The following is a 16,610-nucleotide window of genomic DNA, read 5'->3' as shown; positions in this document are numbered from 1 at the left end:
CAAGCAATTCAAAACCATCATGGCGAACAGTGTCTCAGCATCTGAAGTGTCTCAGCTCAAGAAAATAATCAATTTATTATTTATCGGCTTTAATATATCGGCAAAATTTTCATATTGGGCCGATAACGATAACATTAAAAATGAACATATATCAGCCGATAACCAATATGGTGGCCGATATATTGTGTATCCCTAGTATATTTCAATTAATATCTTAAATTGAGATGTTAACTTTGACAAACTCCAAACGTATTTTTTTTTTAATGAGTAAACAACTTCTTGTAAAGAATTTGAAAATAATTATCGGCTTATGTTACAAGACTTAAAATGAGCAAGGTTTTTTTTTTTTTTTTTTTGTAAAATGAAAAATTGTCTCATTTACTGTATATTGTGCATTAATAGTAATTTTGTAGTTTGTGGTCTATAATAGTACAGGCTGTTTACGGTCTACAGGAATGGGTCTTTAAGGTGCAGTAAGCGATTTCTGTGAAACACTGTTAAAAAAAGTGGATCAGACCGAGAACCAAAACACACTTGTAGGCAATCAGCAGGAGCGTATACACTCATGATGGGGGAGGTGCCTGTGTTGCATAGTGTTTGTTTTGGTGATTTCCAATATCAATAGAGGTGTGAATGTAATGTTTGTTTGTATTTATTTATTTCAGAGGACCAGCTTCCCACTGGTTTCCCTAATATTGATATGGGTCCTCAGCTGAAGGTGGTGGAGCGTTCTCGCACCGCTACCATGCTGTGTGCAGCTAGCGGAACACCTGACCCAGAGATCACCTGGTTTAAAGATTTCCTCCCCATAGATACACACACTCATGGCCGGATCAAACAACTACGCTCAGGTGTGTGTGCTCTGAAGGATTTGCTGTCTTTGTTCTCTTATTCTCGTCATTTGTTTAAAGGTGCACTTAGCTAATTTTCCTCATTAAAAAATAAATAGTACATTTTATAAATATGTTTTAAATTATGTACACTCACATGAGATGAAGAGTCATATCAGTAGCTTTATAAAAAATAGTTCAGTCTACGTGGAGCTGGTCTCCTCATGGGGACAGCCATGTTGATATCACATGACCAGCTGTGTTTTGCTGAGCTTGAAACAAGTTACAAATAATACTAATAATAATGTTGTAAGTTTTCTTCATATATATAGGTATGCACCAATATTACAATTCTGGCCGATACGATACCGGAAAGCCTATAATTTTTTCATGTTGTGCCCAATATTAAAATGATATACTTCTTTGTCTAAATAAATTAAAATCAATCATCTAAATAAATCATCTTAAATGCTAAAAAATAAATGTATGTATCACAACATTCACAAATTTGTTAAAGATTTAAAAGATCTAACAGTGCTAGTTAAATTGTAAGTGCTTTTAATGAGTAGCTTTAAGTGAGTGTTAAATGCTGGTAGATCTAATCTAATGTAACCTAAAAATTGCATTCACAATTAAAATATCGGCTGATACCGATACATTAAAAAATTCTAGTATTGGACGATAATCAATGTGGTAACGACATTATATATACAGGTGAAACTCGAAAAAAAAAACGAAACTCGAACTAATATATTATATAGACTCATTACATGCAAAGTGAGATATTTCAAGCCTTTATTTGTTATAATTTTGATGATTATGGCTTACAGCTATGAAAACCTTTTCACAATATTCTAATTTTGAATTTGGGGTTTTCATAAGCTGTAAGCCATAATCATCAAAATTATAACAAATAAAGGCTTGAAATATCTCACTTTGCATGTAATGAGTCTATATAATATATTAGTTTCACCTTTTAAAGTGAATTACTGAAATAAATAAACTTTTGCATGATATTCTAATTTTTCGAATTTCACCTGTGTGTGTGTGTGTGTGTGTGTGTGTGTGTGTGTATATATATATATTACTATATTCCTTAAAAAAACATAATTATAAAAGTACCTGTAAAAAAGGAACAAGGAAACCAGAAAATGCAATAGACATATAAAAGACACAACACAACAGTGGGAAAAATTTAATGTCCAGACACGCAGTCACTGCAAGACCAATGAAACAATCCATGAGATCCCATGCCGCAAACTTGCACGCATAACCTCTCTGAGTGCATCTTTAAAGAAATCCTGTAGCCTAATGTCCTTTCACACACACACACACACACACACACACAGTCTCAAACACACTGTTTTTGCTGTGTGACGACCTTAAGTGATAAATGTGCTGTCTCTCTTTCTGTGTTTTAATCTACAGAGTCCTTTGGTAAGTGTGTTATTCTGAGGCACAACACACACTCACTCATGTTCAACCACAAAACACACAAACATGTCGTTATTGGTAAAGCGCATGATATATCTACAGTATATATTGAATTTCCCCTAACAATATAGTCACCCTCTCTCCACACACCTATAGTCAGAACATAGTTTAACACACAGTATTCACGTACAGTAGATAGTTCTCCTTACCCGAGCGCTGCCCCTCTAACGTGTGGTACTGAGCCTCTCGCTTCCACTCTCACTTACGTTTTCTTGCTCCCTCCTTCACTGGCTCACTCTTTCACTTCTCCAAACACTCACTGCCCTTGGCATTGGATTTCCTGCATCACTACCCCCTTCTCACTCTTTCAGATCTTTCTCTCTTTCTTTCTCTTACTTTATTATCTAGATAGGTTTGAATGTCCTAATGCTGAATGTTACAGTGGCTTTTCACCCAAAATCGTGGCCTTTTTGGCTTTCTTCTTTCTCTGGGCTCGAGTCTGCCTGTCTTAAGTCTCTGTGTTCTTTTCCATGAATTTTATGATCAACTTTTTTAGAAAACAGGTGTCATCCAGAGGTTGTGCTATTTGTTATCCGTCACTGAGAGGACTTGGTTGTAAATTTTTCCGTCATGTCCCCCCCAGTTGTTGTTAAACCCTTGGTATTTTTGCTGAGATATTGATATTACAAGAACTTTAGTGGAAAGAGTTTTTCAGTAGCAGACTCTTGGCTTTTTGTTTTTATTCCACTCTTTGTTTTTGTAATCTGGTCATCTGATTTAATAAACAATAATAATAAACTATTGTTTTTCTCCTCAAATAATCATTTAGATTTCACAGAGGTTCTTTAATGGTATGTTCACACTTGTCAGGTTTGGTTCAATTAAAAACAAACTCTAGTGCGATTGCTCTTAGTGTGGTTCATTTGAATAAGTGTGAGCTTATTCAACGCTTATTCAAATGAACACGGACCAAAGACATCTAAATGTACCCAAAAAATAGTATGTGATGATGTCACAAGATGCGAGCCTAAAAAGGAAAGAATTCTCAAGCATACCTGATTTTTCTCATTATAGGAGCTACGTTGTTTATCAGTTCGGCATAGGCATCAGAAACAGTCTCTCCTCGCAGCATTTTTGTTTGTGTGCGCAACGGAGCAATTTCTGGCGCTCTTTTGATTCCTTTACACATTTTATAAGCTCTTTGGGAGTTCTCAGCTGGTAAAAATACCATCATATGTATGCAGATACAAGGAGCACATTTAGTACACAGCATTGTTTTGGATGTTAAGTTCCGTCTCAAAATATACATGCATGTCATAAAAGCTGGGGTTTTTTCTTTGTTTTGTATCTTTAGGTTGGCTGTTAAAAATGACAGTGTGAACGCTAAGCGAAACAGGACTAAATGTATCATTTTCTCTTTTGGTTCGGAGACTCCAAAGTGTGAAGCAAACTACAAGTGTGAACCTAAAACTTTTTTACCTCTTTTTTTTCTTTACTTCTAATTAGGGTTGTGCCCGAAGCTTAAATCCAAATTCACAAAGGCACGGAAAACACATTCTACGGAGCCCCTAAAGGGACATGGTTATGCTTGCAGCGGTAGTCGGTTACATTACAGTACATCAGATTTCACTTGTCACGTGAAGATAGTAGGAGAGATAACTGACAGGACGATATCAGAAGATTTAGTGCACAACAGATCCTGAGTGTTATTGACAAATATCTTATCTTGTAAAATGTGGTGTCAGTACCTCCTCTCAGTGCGCGTGATCGCGAATTCGAAAGGGAAAGTGAAAAGCGAGCATGCATTCAAAAGTCATTTCAATACCCCGCATATTGATAGCTACTCCCTGATGCCCGAAAATGATATACAATATAATTACCCAACTAAATAATTGCGAGAGAACGCTAAAGCATTTATTTATATATTTGTTCCTCCCATTTCATATTTTTTACATCACCATGTCCCTTTAGAGGCTCCGTAGAATGCTTCATTTCTTTTCCGAACATATTCGGGTTCGGGCACATCTCTATTTCTAATCCCTATTTGCATACTATAAGTAACTTTGCAACTACATGTCAACTAACTCTCATTCATTTGCAACTACATGTCAACTATTAGTGTATTAGTAGACTGGGTTAGATTTAGGGTTAGTAGAATAAGTTGACATGTACATGCAAAGTTACTTATATTAAGTAGAAGCTCTGTTGGGGCACCATTAAAATAAAATGTTAGCAGATATTAAGCAGACAGTCTACTACAGTTTTTCTCGATTGCTTAAACACATTTCTTGAACCTATGCCTCGTATTCTCAAAACAGTAAACACAAATCCATAACGTCTCACCCAATTCCCCAAACATCCTATTTTCAGGTCAAAATGAAGCTCTACACTCAAAACCATTCACTCTTGCTGAAAAACCAAACTTTGCCCTCAGACAGGACACACAAGCCCTCAGAAATACACACACTACAACATAGTCTTACACACTGGTGCTATAAATTCAAAACAACATTTCCAAAACTGGTAATTCATGTTGCTTGTGGTCCCCCGCCCTCCCTCCCTCCCCCCCATCTTTTTTTTCCCCTCTCTCCTACTCGTACGTAAGATGTGTGTGAGCATCATATGACAGTAAAAGAGCACACACAAACCTTATTCAAATCTGGAATTGTATTGGAATGGTAAAGAGTGTTGGTATGCCTCCACTCAAGGATACAATATGATGAACAAGTCTAAGAATGTTCCACATATGGTTGAAATACCATCATTGGCCTAGAAAGATAACATTCTGGGAGTCAAGACTATAAAGGAGAAAGGATGCCCTCCCTTCACTGTCACACTCTGCAGCCGCTCTGTGTGACTGTACGACTGCTGGCCTTTTCTTGCAAGAACATAAACCTCATCAAAGACAATTGGAAATGTTTGTCTCTTATTCAGTGATATAAATTTGTTTGCCACCACACCTTCCTGAAGGTTCTGATGATGGAGGCGACGGTGAAGCGACTCAAATTTGGCTGTACTCGTTGCCCAGCCTCCCTCATAGTCATACCATGGACAAGGACATGGCCAACTAAAGTGGCTTGAATTTCATCCAAGACTGCTTGTCTTCTTGCCCTTGCCCTTCCTCCTCCTCCTCCTCCGCCTCTTCCTCCTCCTCCTTCTTCTCCTCCTCTTCCTCCTCCTATTCCTCTTCCTCCTCCTGTTCCTCTTCCTCCTCCTCTTCCTCCTCCTTTCCCTCCGCCTCTTCCTCCTCCTCCTTCTTCTCCTCCTCCTCCTCCTCCTCCTCTTCCTCCTCCTATTCCTCTTCCTCCTCCTGTTCCTCTTCCTCCTCCTCTTCCTCTCCCTCCTCCTCTTCCTCTCCCTCCTCCTCTTCCTTTTCCTCCTCCTCATCCTCCTCATCTTCCTCCTCCTCCTCTTCCTCCTCCTCATCCTCCTCCTCTTCCTCTCCCTCCTCGACATATTGCTTAATTTCTCTGTGGATCCATTGTTCCAAAACTCAGTAAACTGATTGTATAACCTTTTATCTATCTATTGAAGGATCTGACTGATGTGTGTTCAATTTTGACTCTTAGTGTTTTCACCTGGGTAATTGTGTGCTAACTGAGCTGAAGCTGTGCTGACTTGAGTGAACAATTTTGAATGCTAGTGCTTTCTAAATGACCACGTGGTGTAGGCAATGAGAAATGAAGGGATTTGTGTGTAGAGTTTTGCTGTGACAGTTCAACAAATCTGACTAATGTGTCAAAACAGGGTAATAGTGTTCATAGTTCAGTGAAATGGGTGTGCTTTTTGATAAATGGCATTATGGTTTTGAAGTTTTAGTTCAAAAGCCTGGTTATAGTGTTTAAGCAATCGAGAAAAACTGTAATACTCTAATAATTGGTACTTGACAAGTTGTTGCAAAGGAACTTATAGTTAGTAGAATGTCTACAGTGAACTATCGTAATAAAGTGTTACCACATATTTTACTATGGGAATGGCTAAAAATGTTTCTGAAATAGGGATACACAATAGACCAGATGCTTTTTTTATTAAAGCATTTTTTTTGTTGTAAAATTGTAATCATATTTGAAAATATTTATAAAGTATAATCATTAAAACGTGCTAAATGACGGAAAATGTTCAGTTCTTTTTGGTTAAGACAACCTCTGTTGCCATCTTATAAAATCCCAACATACACTTTGCACTTAAGACATGAAGAGTCTCCCTCCTCCCCTCTTTCTCTTTCTTGCACACTTTATTTTTGCTGTTTCTATTTTATCCCTCTATCTTTCTGTTTTCTTTCTCTGTATCTACTTTTCACTCTCTCTCTGTCACTTTGTTTTTTTTTTTCTCATTCTCCCTCGCTGCACTAACTCGTCTTCTCTTTAATCTCCCATCTGCTTTCATTCTCACACATCCAGGGGGTACGCCTATCCGAGGTAAGAGACTAAAGCAACCCACCACATCTATCCTCACCTTATCGCTCTCTTTCTTTCTTCCTTTTCCCCTCTCCCTTCCTCTCTCTTTCCATCTCTCTCTCTCTCTCTCTCTCTCTCTCTCTCTGATTGTTTGACTAACCGTGTCATTTTCAGAGACTGTGTTTATCATGATTAATGTTTGGGTTCTGTTGCCATGATAAAACTACCTCCCCTTTACGCAGATCTTATCTGAATGTGTTATTTTCATGGTGAATTAAAATCAAATAGACATTCATTTTGTGAGTTGATAAAAATAATTTGAAAGCTCTACTTTAGGGGAGAAAAATGAAAGAGGATTTACTTTAGTGGTTGTTCAATGTGGTTTTTAAAGGCCCCATGACATTGTCTGATGCAGATTTCTTTCTTGTGGTGATGTATTACCTATTGAAAAAGGAAGCATGGGCAGGACATATTGAAAGGCGTCACCCCTAAAACGTATGTACGAGGTATTAAAAGGAGGGATGTTCTCATTCTAGACAGCATATTCTTTAACCAAAAATTGTTAGATGAGTCATCTTTTGTTTTTGGCCTGTTGTCCCAAAAGGCTATACATTTAAAATGTGTATATCCTCTAAAAGTGCCTAGCATTTAAACAAATTCAAAGCTAACTGCCATGAACTAAATTTTTGGAATATTAAATTTTTATGGGATCTTTAAACTTTTATGTTTAGTCCCCTTTCCAACCTTTGAATGGTTGCATCATTGCTTGAAACTGAAAAAAAAATTGATATGCTATATTTTTTTAGTAGAGTAGCAGATATCAGAGATGACTTAAGCCCCCGATATACTTCAAGCGAAATCGAAGTACGAACTGATGTGATGAAATGAAGTTCGTTTGGAGTTTGTTTTGGGAGATCAAAACAGCTTGCCAAAGCGAACTTTCCGGAAAAGTTTTCTCCGGCTGGTAAACACCTTTATACTACCATTGGTCCGTGGTGATTATGTAATAGGTGGGTGTGCACTGAGGCTCCGCCTTCTTTCTCGTGGAAATCTTTTCTGGTTCATTTCTCCTCAGTCTGTTGAGGTCAGACGTCCGCTAGAAATACATGAACACACTGGAGAGCTGCTTTATAGAAGAAAACGAAGTTGTATTTCTTGATTTTAAGCAATTTATTGTATAAAGTGCTATATAAATAAACGTGACGTAACTTTACTAGAGTGCCGAATTGCAGACCTTGTCCAAACATATCCACGTTGCTATGATCAGATACTTGTCTCAATTTCATTGTGTGTTTATTTTATTATTGAGAGGAAAGCGCGCAGCATGTATTTACATATTCATCTAAACTTTGCTCTCAGCAGTATGGGCGGCATCAGATGTTCACTAACAGTATATCGCTGGTCACATATTTTAAACTTTGTTTTACCCCTCCTGAACTTCGCTGTGAGTATATCGGGGCCTTTATGCGTTTTCCAGATGAATGGTGGGAAAAGAGAAGTGATTAGCTAAATTAACTTATAATATATTGGGGAAATATAGACCAAATCTGATTTTTTTTTTCAGTAATTTCCGTGACTCATTTTACTGTAACTAACATTACAGAAAATATTGATATTTTTCTGAAATGCTGTCAATTTATTCCAATTAAAACATTTTTCCTGCTTTTGCTGTTTTTCTCATGCTCTTCTGATCCCTCTGCGGATCTTTTCACTTCTTTCTCTCTCTAATTAAACATCACTTAATGTTTCAGCTAGAAATTTCTACTTGGATGATAAATCAGGCTTTTTTATTATTTTTTATCTTGTCTTTTTAATGAAGCCTTTTTAGAATCTGGCTGCTCTACATGCTGTGCAACAGCAATGCTGTGTCTCTTTTTGAAGTCTTTTCTGTCTGTCTGTCTGTGTCTATATCTAAATATTAATATTTTAAAAAAAAATTATTGAAGGAGACTTGACTGCTTTGTTTCACTGTGGTAAGAACATTTGCTTGATTGCTTTGTTTTTGTGATATCAAGGCAATATTATTATTTTTTTATTCTTGGCAGACTTGTTCCAGAAGTTTTTCTAAATACTCTGATGATTTATATGTTGTTTTAACTCTCTTGGCCACTGTAATTTTGACCTGATATTTACATGTAAACCAGTTTGTGTGGTGTTGGCATGTCTGAGTTTCAGTTAACAAAATTGTTGAGCTCTATGGACAGCATCTATGGACAGCATCTTTCGATTTTCCATGGAAAATAATTTTTACTCATCCCTTAATTTGTGAAAACAAACAGAAATTGTGTGTACAGTAATGCACTCATAATATATGTCAATAGAGCAAGGCAAGTCTGGGAAAGGTCTTCTGGGAAAGGACATTTTTTAATAGTGTGCAGGATTTATAATTTTCTTTTAATAAATTAGTTTAAAATGATAAATTAATTCCTTTTTTTTTCCATTAGTTTATATTGGACTTTTTTCCGACACATGATCCGACTAATAATTTGGTTGTGCAAGACACTGTATTTTTCTAGCTGGGAAAAAAATGTAATATGTACTTAGAAAGTATTGCTACTGTATATGACATTACACTAGCGTTATAGGAGAATCTCTTACTAAATTTGTGAAAAGTATATGAAATTATAGTAAGTATATTAACTTAAATAAAACAATATACAGTATAAAATGTCTTTGTTTGGCGAGTTAAATAATTTTCTGTGATGATCAACAGCATGCCATAGATATTGTCGATAGAGCTTAACTTGTACAGAATATGGAACATTCCATCCAAAGGACTGGGCTCGGCTGGTGACAAAGTATGTGCATGTGTCGTTGTGTTGTAAATGTTTTGCCTTTATATGTGCATATGTATCCAGGTGCTCTTCAGATTGATCAGAGTGAAGAAACTGATCAGGGTAAATACGAGTGTGTCGCAACCAACAGTGAAGGAACGCGCTACTCGACACCAGCTAACCTTTATGTCAGAGGTACAGCTTTGAGTTACTTATTTGAGCGCTGTAGAATTAAAAATTTTAACCTGTAACTACACATTCTTATGAATAGATACATGTCAAAGCAAATCTCTGTAGTCTGATCTGTCTGATTCTTCTTAGATGATCTCCTCTTATCAAGGTCGTAACCATGTCTTGAACACTGGGGGGAACCAAAGTTTTTTTTATTTAAAGAAATTAAATAATTAAAGGATTAAAATGAATTTAAGGGAATAAAGAAGGAATAAGAACAGTAAAATAAGTTCCGGGTCTAATTGTAGCCTATATAGTTGTGAAGTAATCCATTTAAACCCTTTGCAAATAATTTTTTATTTAAAAATATGCACACATTCACTCTTGTTTGTATGTCTAATATGTCAAAAATGTAGAAAAAACAAAACGTTCTGGTCTCGTCACATTCAGTTATTTTCTATTCAAAATGCCGAAATTAAAGCAAAGAAGTTGAGTAGTTTGCATCACTGTATATTACTGTGGGTCGTTAAACATATATCTGTCGTAAAACAGTTATCAATTATTAAATGTTTAGCTACTTATATCTTATTACGCACACACTCTTTCACTGTAAAAACACTCGTCTTCAGTGAATACTAGTAAGCCCCGCCTTCTTTGATCTGATTGGCCATCACTTTGACATTGACAAGCGCTGTTAGACCGCTGAGGCAGACCAGCCTAAAATGTTTACTTTTTAAACTTTCTGTCATCCTAACAACAAACAGAGCGGTGCGTAATGGAGAGCAGCATTAAGAAATATTATATATTGTGGGGGGTGGGAGGGGGAGGGCAATTTGTCCATTTCTAATTAAATACTTGCCCCCCTCAATGCCTAGGGTGGTTACGGCCCTGCCTCTTACATACCTTAGACATGTTGTCATTGTTTGTTTGTTTCTCCCTGTTGGCTCACGTCTCACTGCTGGACTCCTGTGTAGAATTAAGAGATGGTAAGTGCTCTTCAAACCAGTGCTCTGTGTCTTACTCTAATCTGAGTTTCAGACCCTCACATCTACATAATCCTTCCCCTCCACTGGGATTCCCTCCCTCCGGACAGTCTAACTCACTTTCCAGATCCTAATACTGCATATGTCATTTGACACTAATCTGCCACATTTTACCTGATCCTTCTAAACTGCATTCCATAACATTATGCTGATAGAAAATGATATCATAGTAATCCCATGTACCCATTTGAACTTCTGTCCATTTACAATTTACAAAATTACAATTTATTTCATACATTCATCCTAGGTTAGTGTATTTGTGTGTTTGTAAAAGTATACTGTGAAGTTACTGCTCCATTTTCACAAATTTATTTCACAATTTGTAAGCAGGGAAAAGTGTGGGAATTTTATTCTGAAAGGAAAATAAGATAGAAGTAAAATGTATAATATAATATATATTTCTTGGACTCATCTATAACATAGGACCATCATTTAAAAATATTACCAAAAAATGGGATTACTAATGCATCCCAGTTTTGTTATTAGCATTTTCATAAACCAGCCAGTAAAAGCCAGTATTTTAAAAACAACTTTTTTCAACATTTAAAAGACAAACTCACTATCACTATCTGGCACAATTTACCCCACAGATACCAGTTTGAGAGATACTTTTTTATTTAATGCTTGGGTAATCCTTAGCTAAATGGACCTGTATTTGTACTCCAGCAATTCACCTAAATATATGTCCTTTTATTATATTTATGAAATATATTATATTTTTAGACTTAGGATACATTTGCTTTGATAAAAAAAAAAGATAAAAAACTGTAGAATATGTACTTTGACATGCCAAATACAGTTCTTTAGCATAAAAAAATGCATATCACTTTTTAATGTGCAACTCTCAATCACAGGCAGCTGTATTTGATGGCTTATTTTCTTTATATAACATTTATATACATATTTGATGGCTTCTTCTAGTATATAGTCACCTGATAACAATTATGCATAGTTTGATCCATTAAAGAGGTGACAGCCACCTCTTATCCCACTCTTCTCTACAAAACACATTAATAACCTGCAGCGTACAACACCCTGAGGGCTTATCTTATTAAGTCGTGCTCTCTGTAGCATTAATAATGTCTTTAGCATGAGTTAGTAAATGGCTCACTGTCTTTTACACCCTCAGTGCGTCGCATCCCTCCTCGGTTCTCAGTGCCACCGATGGATTATGAGATCATGCCGGGAGGAAGTGTGAATATCTCCTGTCAGGCAGTGGGCGTTCCCATGCCATATGTCAAGTGGATGCTGGGAGCCGAGGATTTGACACCAGAAGATGACATGCCTATTGGGCGAAATGTTTTGGAGCTCACAGATGTACGCCAGTCTGCCAACTACACGTGTGTGGCAATGTCTACACTTGGAGTTATTGAAACTGTTGCCCAGATCACAGTTAAAGGTACACAGGAGTGATGTTAAAAGACTCTCAAAGTAAATGCCTAATGTTATTGAAGAAAGAAAAAAACATTTAGTTAAACAATTTCTTTAGGAGGAGCCAATATTAAGGAAGCAGGGGGGCTGATGGTTGTTCCAAAACCTAGTGAGCTGCCTTGCTGTCTCTTGCCTGGCTAATTATAATGTAACCTCATATAAGTCAATGACTTGGAACACTCTTCATAGGCTACGACTCACTCTGAGTACACATCAAACACATTTGATTTCAAAAGGATTGTTCATTTTTTTTAAGCAAACAAGCTGAAAGAAGCATAAAAATTGCTTAAGTTTCTGCTTTAGAATTTGGCAAGTATTAGCTATTATATAGGAGGCAGTATAAAACTGCTGTCTATCTTTTGTTACAACCTTTGCATTAGGAACGTCTGTAATGCCTTTAAATGCTATCATATGTCATGCAATTTCATGATACCAAAATGAAAATAGTATTTAAATTTTTCTGAAAGTAATTTTATTTTTCACTACCATTCATAAGTTTGGGGTCGGTATGATTTTTTAGAATGTTTTAGAAAGAATTCTCTTATGCTCACCAAGGCTGCAATTATTTGAACATACATCAAAACTGTAACATTGTGAAATAGTATTACAATTTAAAATAAATGTTTTTTATTTAAAAATATCTTAAAATGTAATTTATTCCTGTTAAATCAGAGCTGATTTTTTTACTTCAGCCATTACTTCAGTCTTCAGTGTCATTATAATATATTATAATACAGTACATTTGTGCTGCTTAATATTTTGTGGAAATCGTGATACATTTTTTTTCATGATTCTTTGATGAATATAAAGGTTTAAAAAATAGTATTTATTTTAAATAGATTTCTTTTTTTTTGTAAATCTTTGTAGAAATTTTCCCTAATTTATTTCTCTCCTTCTTCAACTCCATAGCCCTCCCCAATCCTCCGGGAGCTCCAGTTGTCATGGAGCGATCTGCCACCAGCATTACTCTGATGTGGGACAGTGGAAATCCACTTGCTGTTTCTTATTACATCATTCAGTATCGTCCCGCCTCCTCCACCGACACCTTTAAAGAAATTGATGCCATAGCAACAACTCGTTACAGCGTGGGTGGACTCAGCCCCTACTCGCACTACCATTTCCGGGTCATGGCGGTGAATTCGATTGGCCGCGGCCCACCAAGTCAGACCGTGGAAGCTCGCACAGCCGAACAGGCGCCTAGTTCCCCTCCTCGTCGTGTCAGAGGTCGCATGCTGAGTGGTTCCACAGCGATGGTGCAGTGGGAGGAGCCAGAGGAAGCCAACGGTCAGGTGGTTGGGTACAGGGTGTATTACACGTCAGATTCGTCTCTGTCTGTAAGCCAATGGGAGAAGGAAATGGTTCGAGGGGCTAATTTTTTAAACGTACGAGACCTGACACCCAACAAAACATATTATATTAGAGTGCTTGCCTTTACCGCAGTCGGAGATGGACCTCTTTCCAGCGATCTGCACATCATTGCCAAGACAGGAGGTGTGCAGTTTGTGAAGTTGGGATTATTTTATAGATTCAAATATTGCAGCTTATTTTTTTTCGGTTGCATCATTCTCTAAGCATTGTCTTTTTGCCTCCACTCATTTCTAGTCCCATCCCAGCCCACAGAACCGAAGGCAGAGGTTAAATCAGAGACCAGCATTCTTCTGTCGTGGATCCCTCCTGCTCACAGCGGCACAGATGCCATCACTGGCTATGAGCTCATTTACAGGCTTGGAGATCAGCCAGAGCAGGTACGCACACAGACACACACACATACAACGTTTTCATTTTGTGGTGTCTGGTTTAATGCTAATTCCTTTACACCTCTCTCTTCCAGAAAATATCATTTGATCCAAGCTCCAGTTATCTGCTGAAGAATCTGAAGCCGTTTTCCACCTACATATTTCAACTAGCAGCGCGCAGTAAACACGGCCTGGGGGCATTCACCAGTGAAATCACCGTTCAGACTCCACAGACACGTATGAGTGATTCTATAATTGGAGTTACATTTTGCATTTTAAAAAGTTAAGGAAAAAAACTGTTCAGTAACAGAAATTCTTTCCAGTATCTTATTCAAAACGTATTCAATTTGAATAATTCAGTGCTTGCCAAACATAAGTTACTTCCTTTTATAAAAATACAGATTTCTTTATAGTATTGTTTGTCAACTCCGTTACTGTGTGATCAGTGATAAAATCTGGTTTCCAAAACTTTTTTTTATGTTTTACAAAATAACTCTTTGTGTAAGAACTTTTTAGATTAAAATATATTCTCAGAGAGCACACATACCTTTCACTGCTTCAGATCTTATCAGTGGGAAAGTGACATCATTTCCTGTATCTTACAGGGGAGATAATTCCACCAATTTAAAGGCAAAGTTTGGTGCGGTAACATAATTGACACAGGATTTCTAAACACATTTTTATAAGATAAAAGTTATTTTTAAATAATTTAATGTTGTAGAATTAGGAAAATGACTAGGGCTTTTATAAATAAAATAAATGAAATATTACCAAAAGAAAAGTAAAATAAAATATTTTGATTGCACAATGATACATTATGGAATAAATACACTAACTTATTCAAACAACAAGAAATCATTATTTTAAGCTATGTAAGACATTTTTTTACAGAAAATATTATATTGTTATGGCCTCCAATATCTTGTGATCCATGACAATAGGTTCAAAAGTTGAGGTGACAAAAGTTATAGGAATAAACATTTAACATTTTAAAACATATTCTAATAGAAAACAGTTTAAATTGCTCAATATTACTGTTTTACTGTACTGTTGATCAAATAAATGCAGCATAAGAGGCTTTTTTCAAAGACATTAAAAAGTCTCACCGATCCCAAACTTTTAAATGGTAGTGGATCTTTAAAAAAATCTTTTTTGACTTCAAATGGGGTGACAACATTAAACTTGAACAGAATCATTAAACATAATTAAAGAGCTTAAATACAGCTAATAAAACACCTAGATTTTTATTTATATAAATTATAACTGTATCAGAAACATAGTGATAATCAGCTGCATTACCTAAATTACATGTCATGAATCTTGCGTTACTCACTGAATCCATCAGTATGAACTGATTCCTTAAATTAATCGGATTTTTTCATGCTAAACATAGAGAGTACAGTTTAGGAGAGCATGTTTTTCATTGCCTTTGTTCACTCGGCTGTGAAGACTTGGATTCTGACATGACACAACGCTACTGGTTAGAAGTTGTTTGGGAAAGATACTGTAAACCGCTGTCAGCCTATTGAAAATTTAGTGAAGTGTAAAGAGCAGGTAAGAATATGAGACACTCAATGAAAGGATCTGGAAAGAGGGAGTCAAACAAGTAAGTTTTACGTTGAATGTATTCGTTTTTCATTTCAGTTCACCATATGTGGACGATCATTTGCGGTTTGATGTCTTGCTTTATTTGACCTGTGTGTGACAACACCACATTTTACGTGTCAATTTTGTCCTTTTATGTCTTTTTTTTTCTTTCTCTGATTTCATTTCATTTCCACACATTATCATCCACAACAACACTTAAACTAACCACCGCTGCCTCAACACACACAATTAAACCCACCCAATTCTTTAACCACCCAATCAGAGTCCACACCCCCTCCCCAGGAAGTCACATGCATAAGCCCCTCCTCCACAAGTCTACTGCTCAGCTGGGCTCCACCCCTCACAGATGAAAACGGAATCATAACAGGATACTCCGTTCGATATGTGGCAGTGGAACGGGAGAATGACCCCGTGCAGAGGATCCCGAACATCCCATCTAACTGTTTCCGGTACCGGATAGAGGGGCTGAAGAAAGGGACCCTGTACTCTGTGACAGTTTCTGCCCACACTGACACAGGTCAAGGGCCTGAGAGCCTACCGATATTGGTCCGCACAGAGGAAGACGGTATGTGACAGTGCCTTAATTTGACCCTTGACCTGAAGCTGAGCCTCTCCCAAAAGTCCTTCAACATTTGCCTTGGAGACTAGTGATTGCAATTTTTCTGACCTCTCCCAAGTTCCTCTTTGGATTTCCTTCATTCAGAATTTTTTCCATCTGCATAAATTATTGCATTTTTGGCTTATTCACCCTGGTGATAACATGTCCAGATCCCGTTCCATGGCTAAAGCTTTTTCCCAAAGGATTTATCAAGATAATTGAACCCCAGTACCATACCTCTTTTCCTGACCTTTCCTTGTCCTTCTCCTGTGAACTGAAAGGAATGTTCAGCTGTGACTATATGTCCTTTACTCAAATGCCCCTTTAGTGCCTAGCGCACCGCCGCGGGGTGTGGATGTGGTGGTCTTAAACGCCACCTCTGCTAGAGTGTCATGGAAACCTCCAGTTGCTGAGCGACAGCATGGAAAGATCCGTGGTTACCAGGTGACATACGCCAGACGAACAGCAGGGGAGAGAACAGTCTCTCCCAGAATTAGGGAACACCTACTGAGAGAGCCACAGGTAGGAGACTTCACCTCATGGACACACACACACAAATACACTTCTGAATATATGTGTTCTTTAGAA

The 16,610-nt window shown here is 37.1% G+C and overlaps 1 protein-coding gene across 13 annotated transcripts in view; it reads left to right on the top strand.

Annotated features, from left to right (window-relative positions):
- ptprdb (protein tyrosine phosphatase receptor type Db) overlaps window positions 1-16,610 on the top strand; it is an 86,015-nt gene that overhangs the window by 44,730 nt on the left and 24,675 nt on the right. For 5 of the 13 annotated variants that reach the window (XM_056256840.1, XM_056256839.1, XM_056256846.1 and 2 more), the window contains 10 exons: window positions 666-851; window positions 2,259-2,267; window positions 6,665-6,682; window positions 9,520-9,630; window positions 11,779-12,048; window positions 12,990-13,571; window positions 13,683-13,825; window positions 13,912-14,053; window positions 15,687-15,989; window positions 16,351-16,544. In XM_056256840.1, the coding sequence (XP_056112815.1) occupies window positions 666-851; window positions 2,259-2,267; window positions 6,665-6,682; window positions 9,520-9,630; window positions 11,779-12,048; window positions 12,990-13,571; window positions 13,683-13,825; window positions 13,912-14,053; window positions 15,687-15,989; window positions 16,351-16,544 (1,958 nt within the window). Of the gene's footprint in view, window positions 1-665; window positions 852-2,258; window positions 2,268-6,664; window positions 6,683-9,519; window positions 9,631-10,452; window positions 10,593-11,778; window positions 12,049-12,989; window positions 13,572-13,682; window positions 13,826-13,911; window positions 14,054-15,686; window positions 15,990-16,350; window positions 16,545-16,610 lie in introns of those variants that run through there. The other 8 variants (XM_056256841.1, XM_056256852.1, XM_056256845.1 and 5 more) reach the window with 5 other exon arrangements.

Source organism: Rhinichthys klamathensis, unplaced genomic scaffold (assembly GCF_029890125.1).
Source record: "Rhinichthys klamathensis goyatoka isolate OS25496 unplaced genomic scaffold, OSU_Roscu_1.1 h1tg000133l_1, whole genome shotgun sequence".
NCBI classification, from domain to species: Eukaryota; Metazoa; Chordata; class Actinopteri; order Cypriniformes; family Leuciscidae; genus Rhinichthys; species Rhinichthys klamathensis.
Note: the sequence above shows the minus strand (reverse complement) of the source record. Positions and strands in the feature narration are given on the sequence as shown.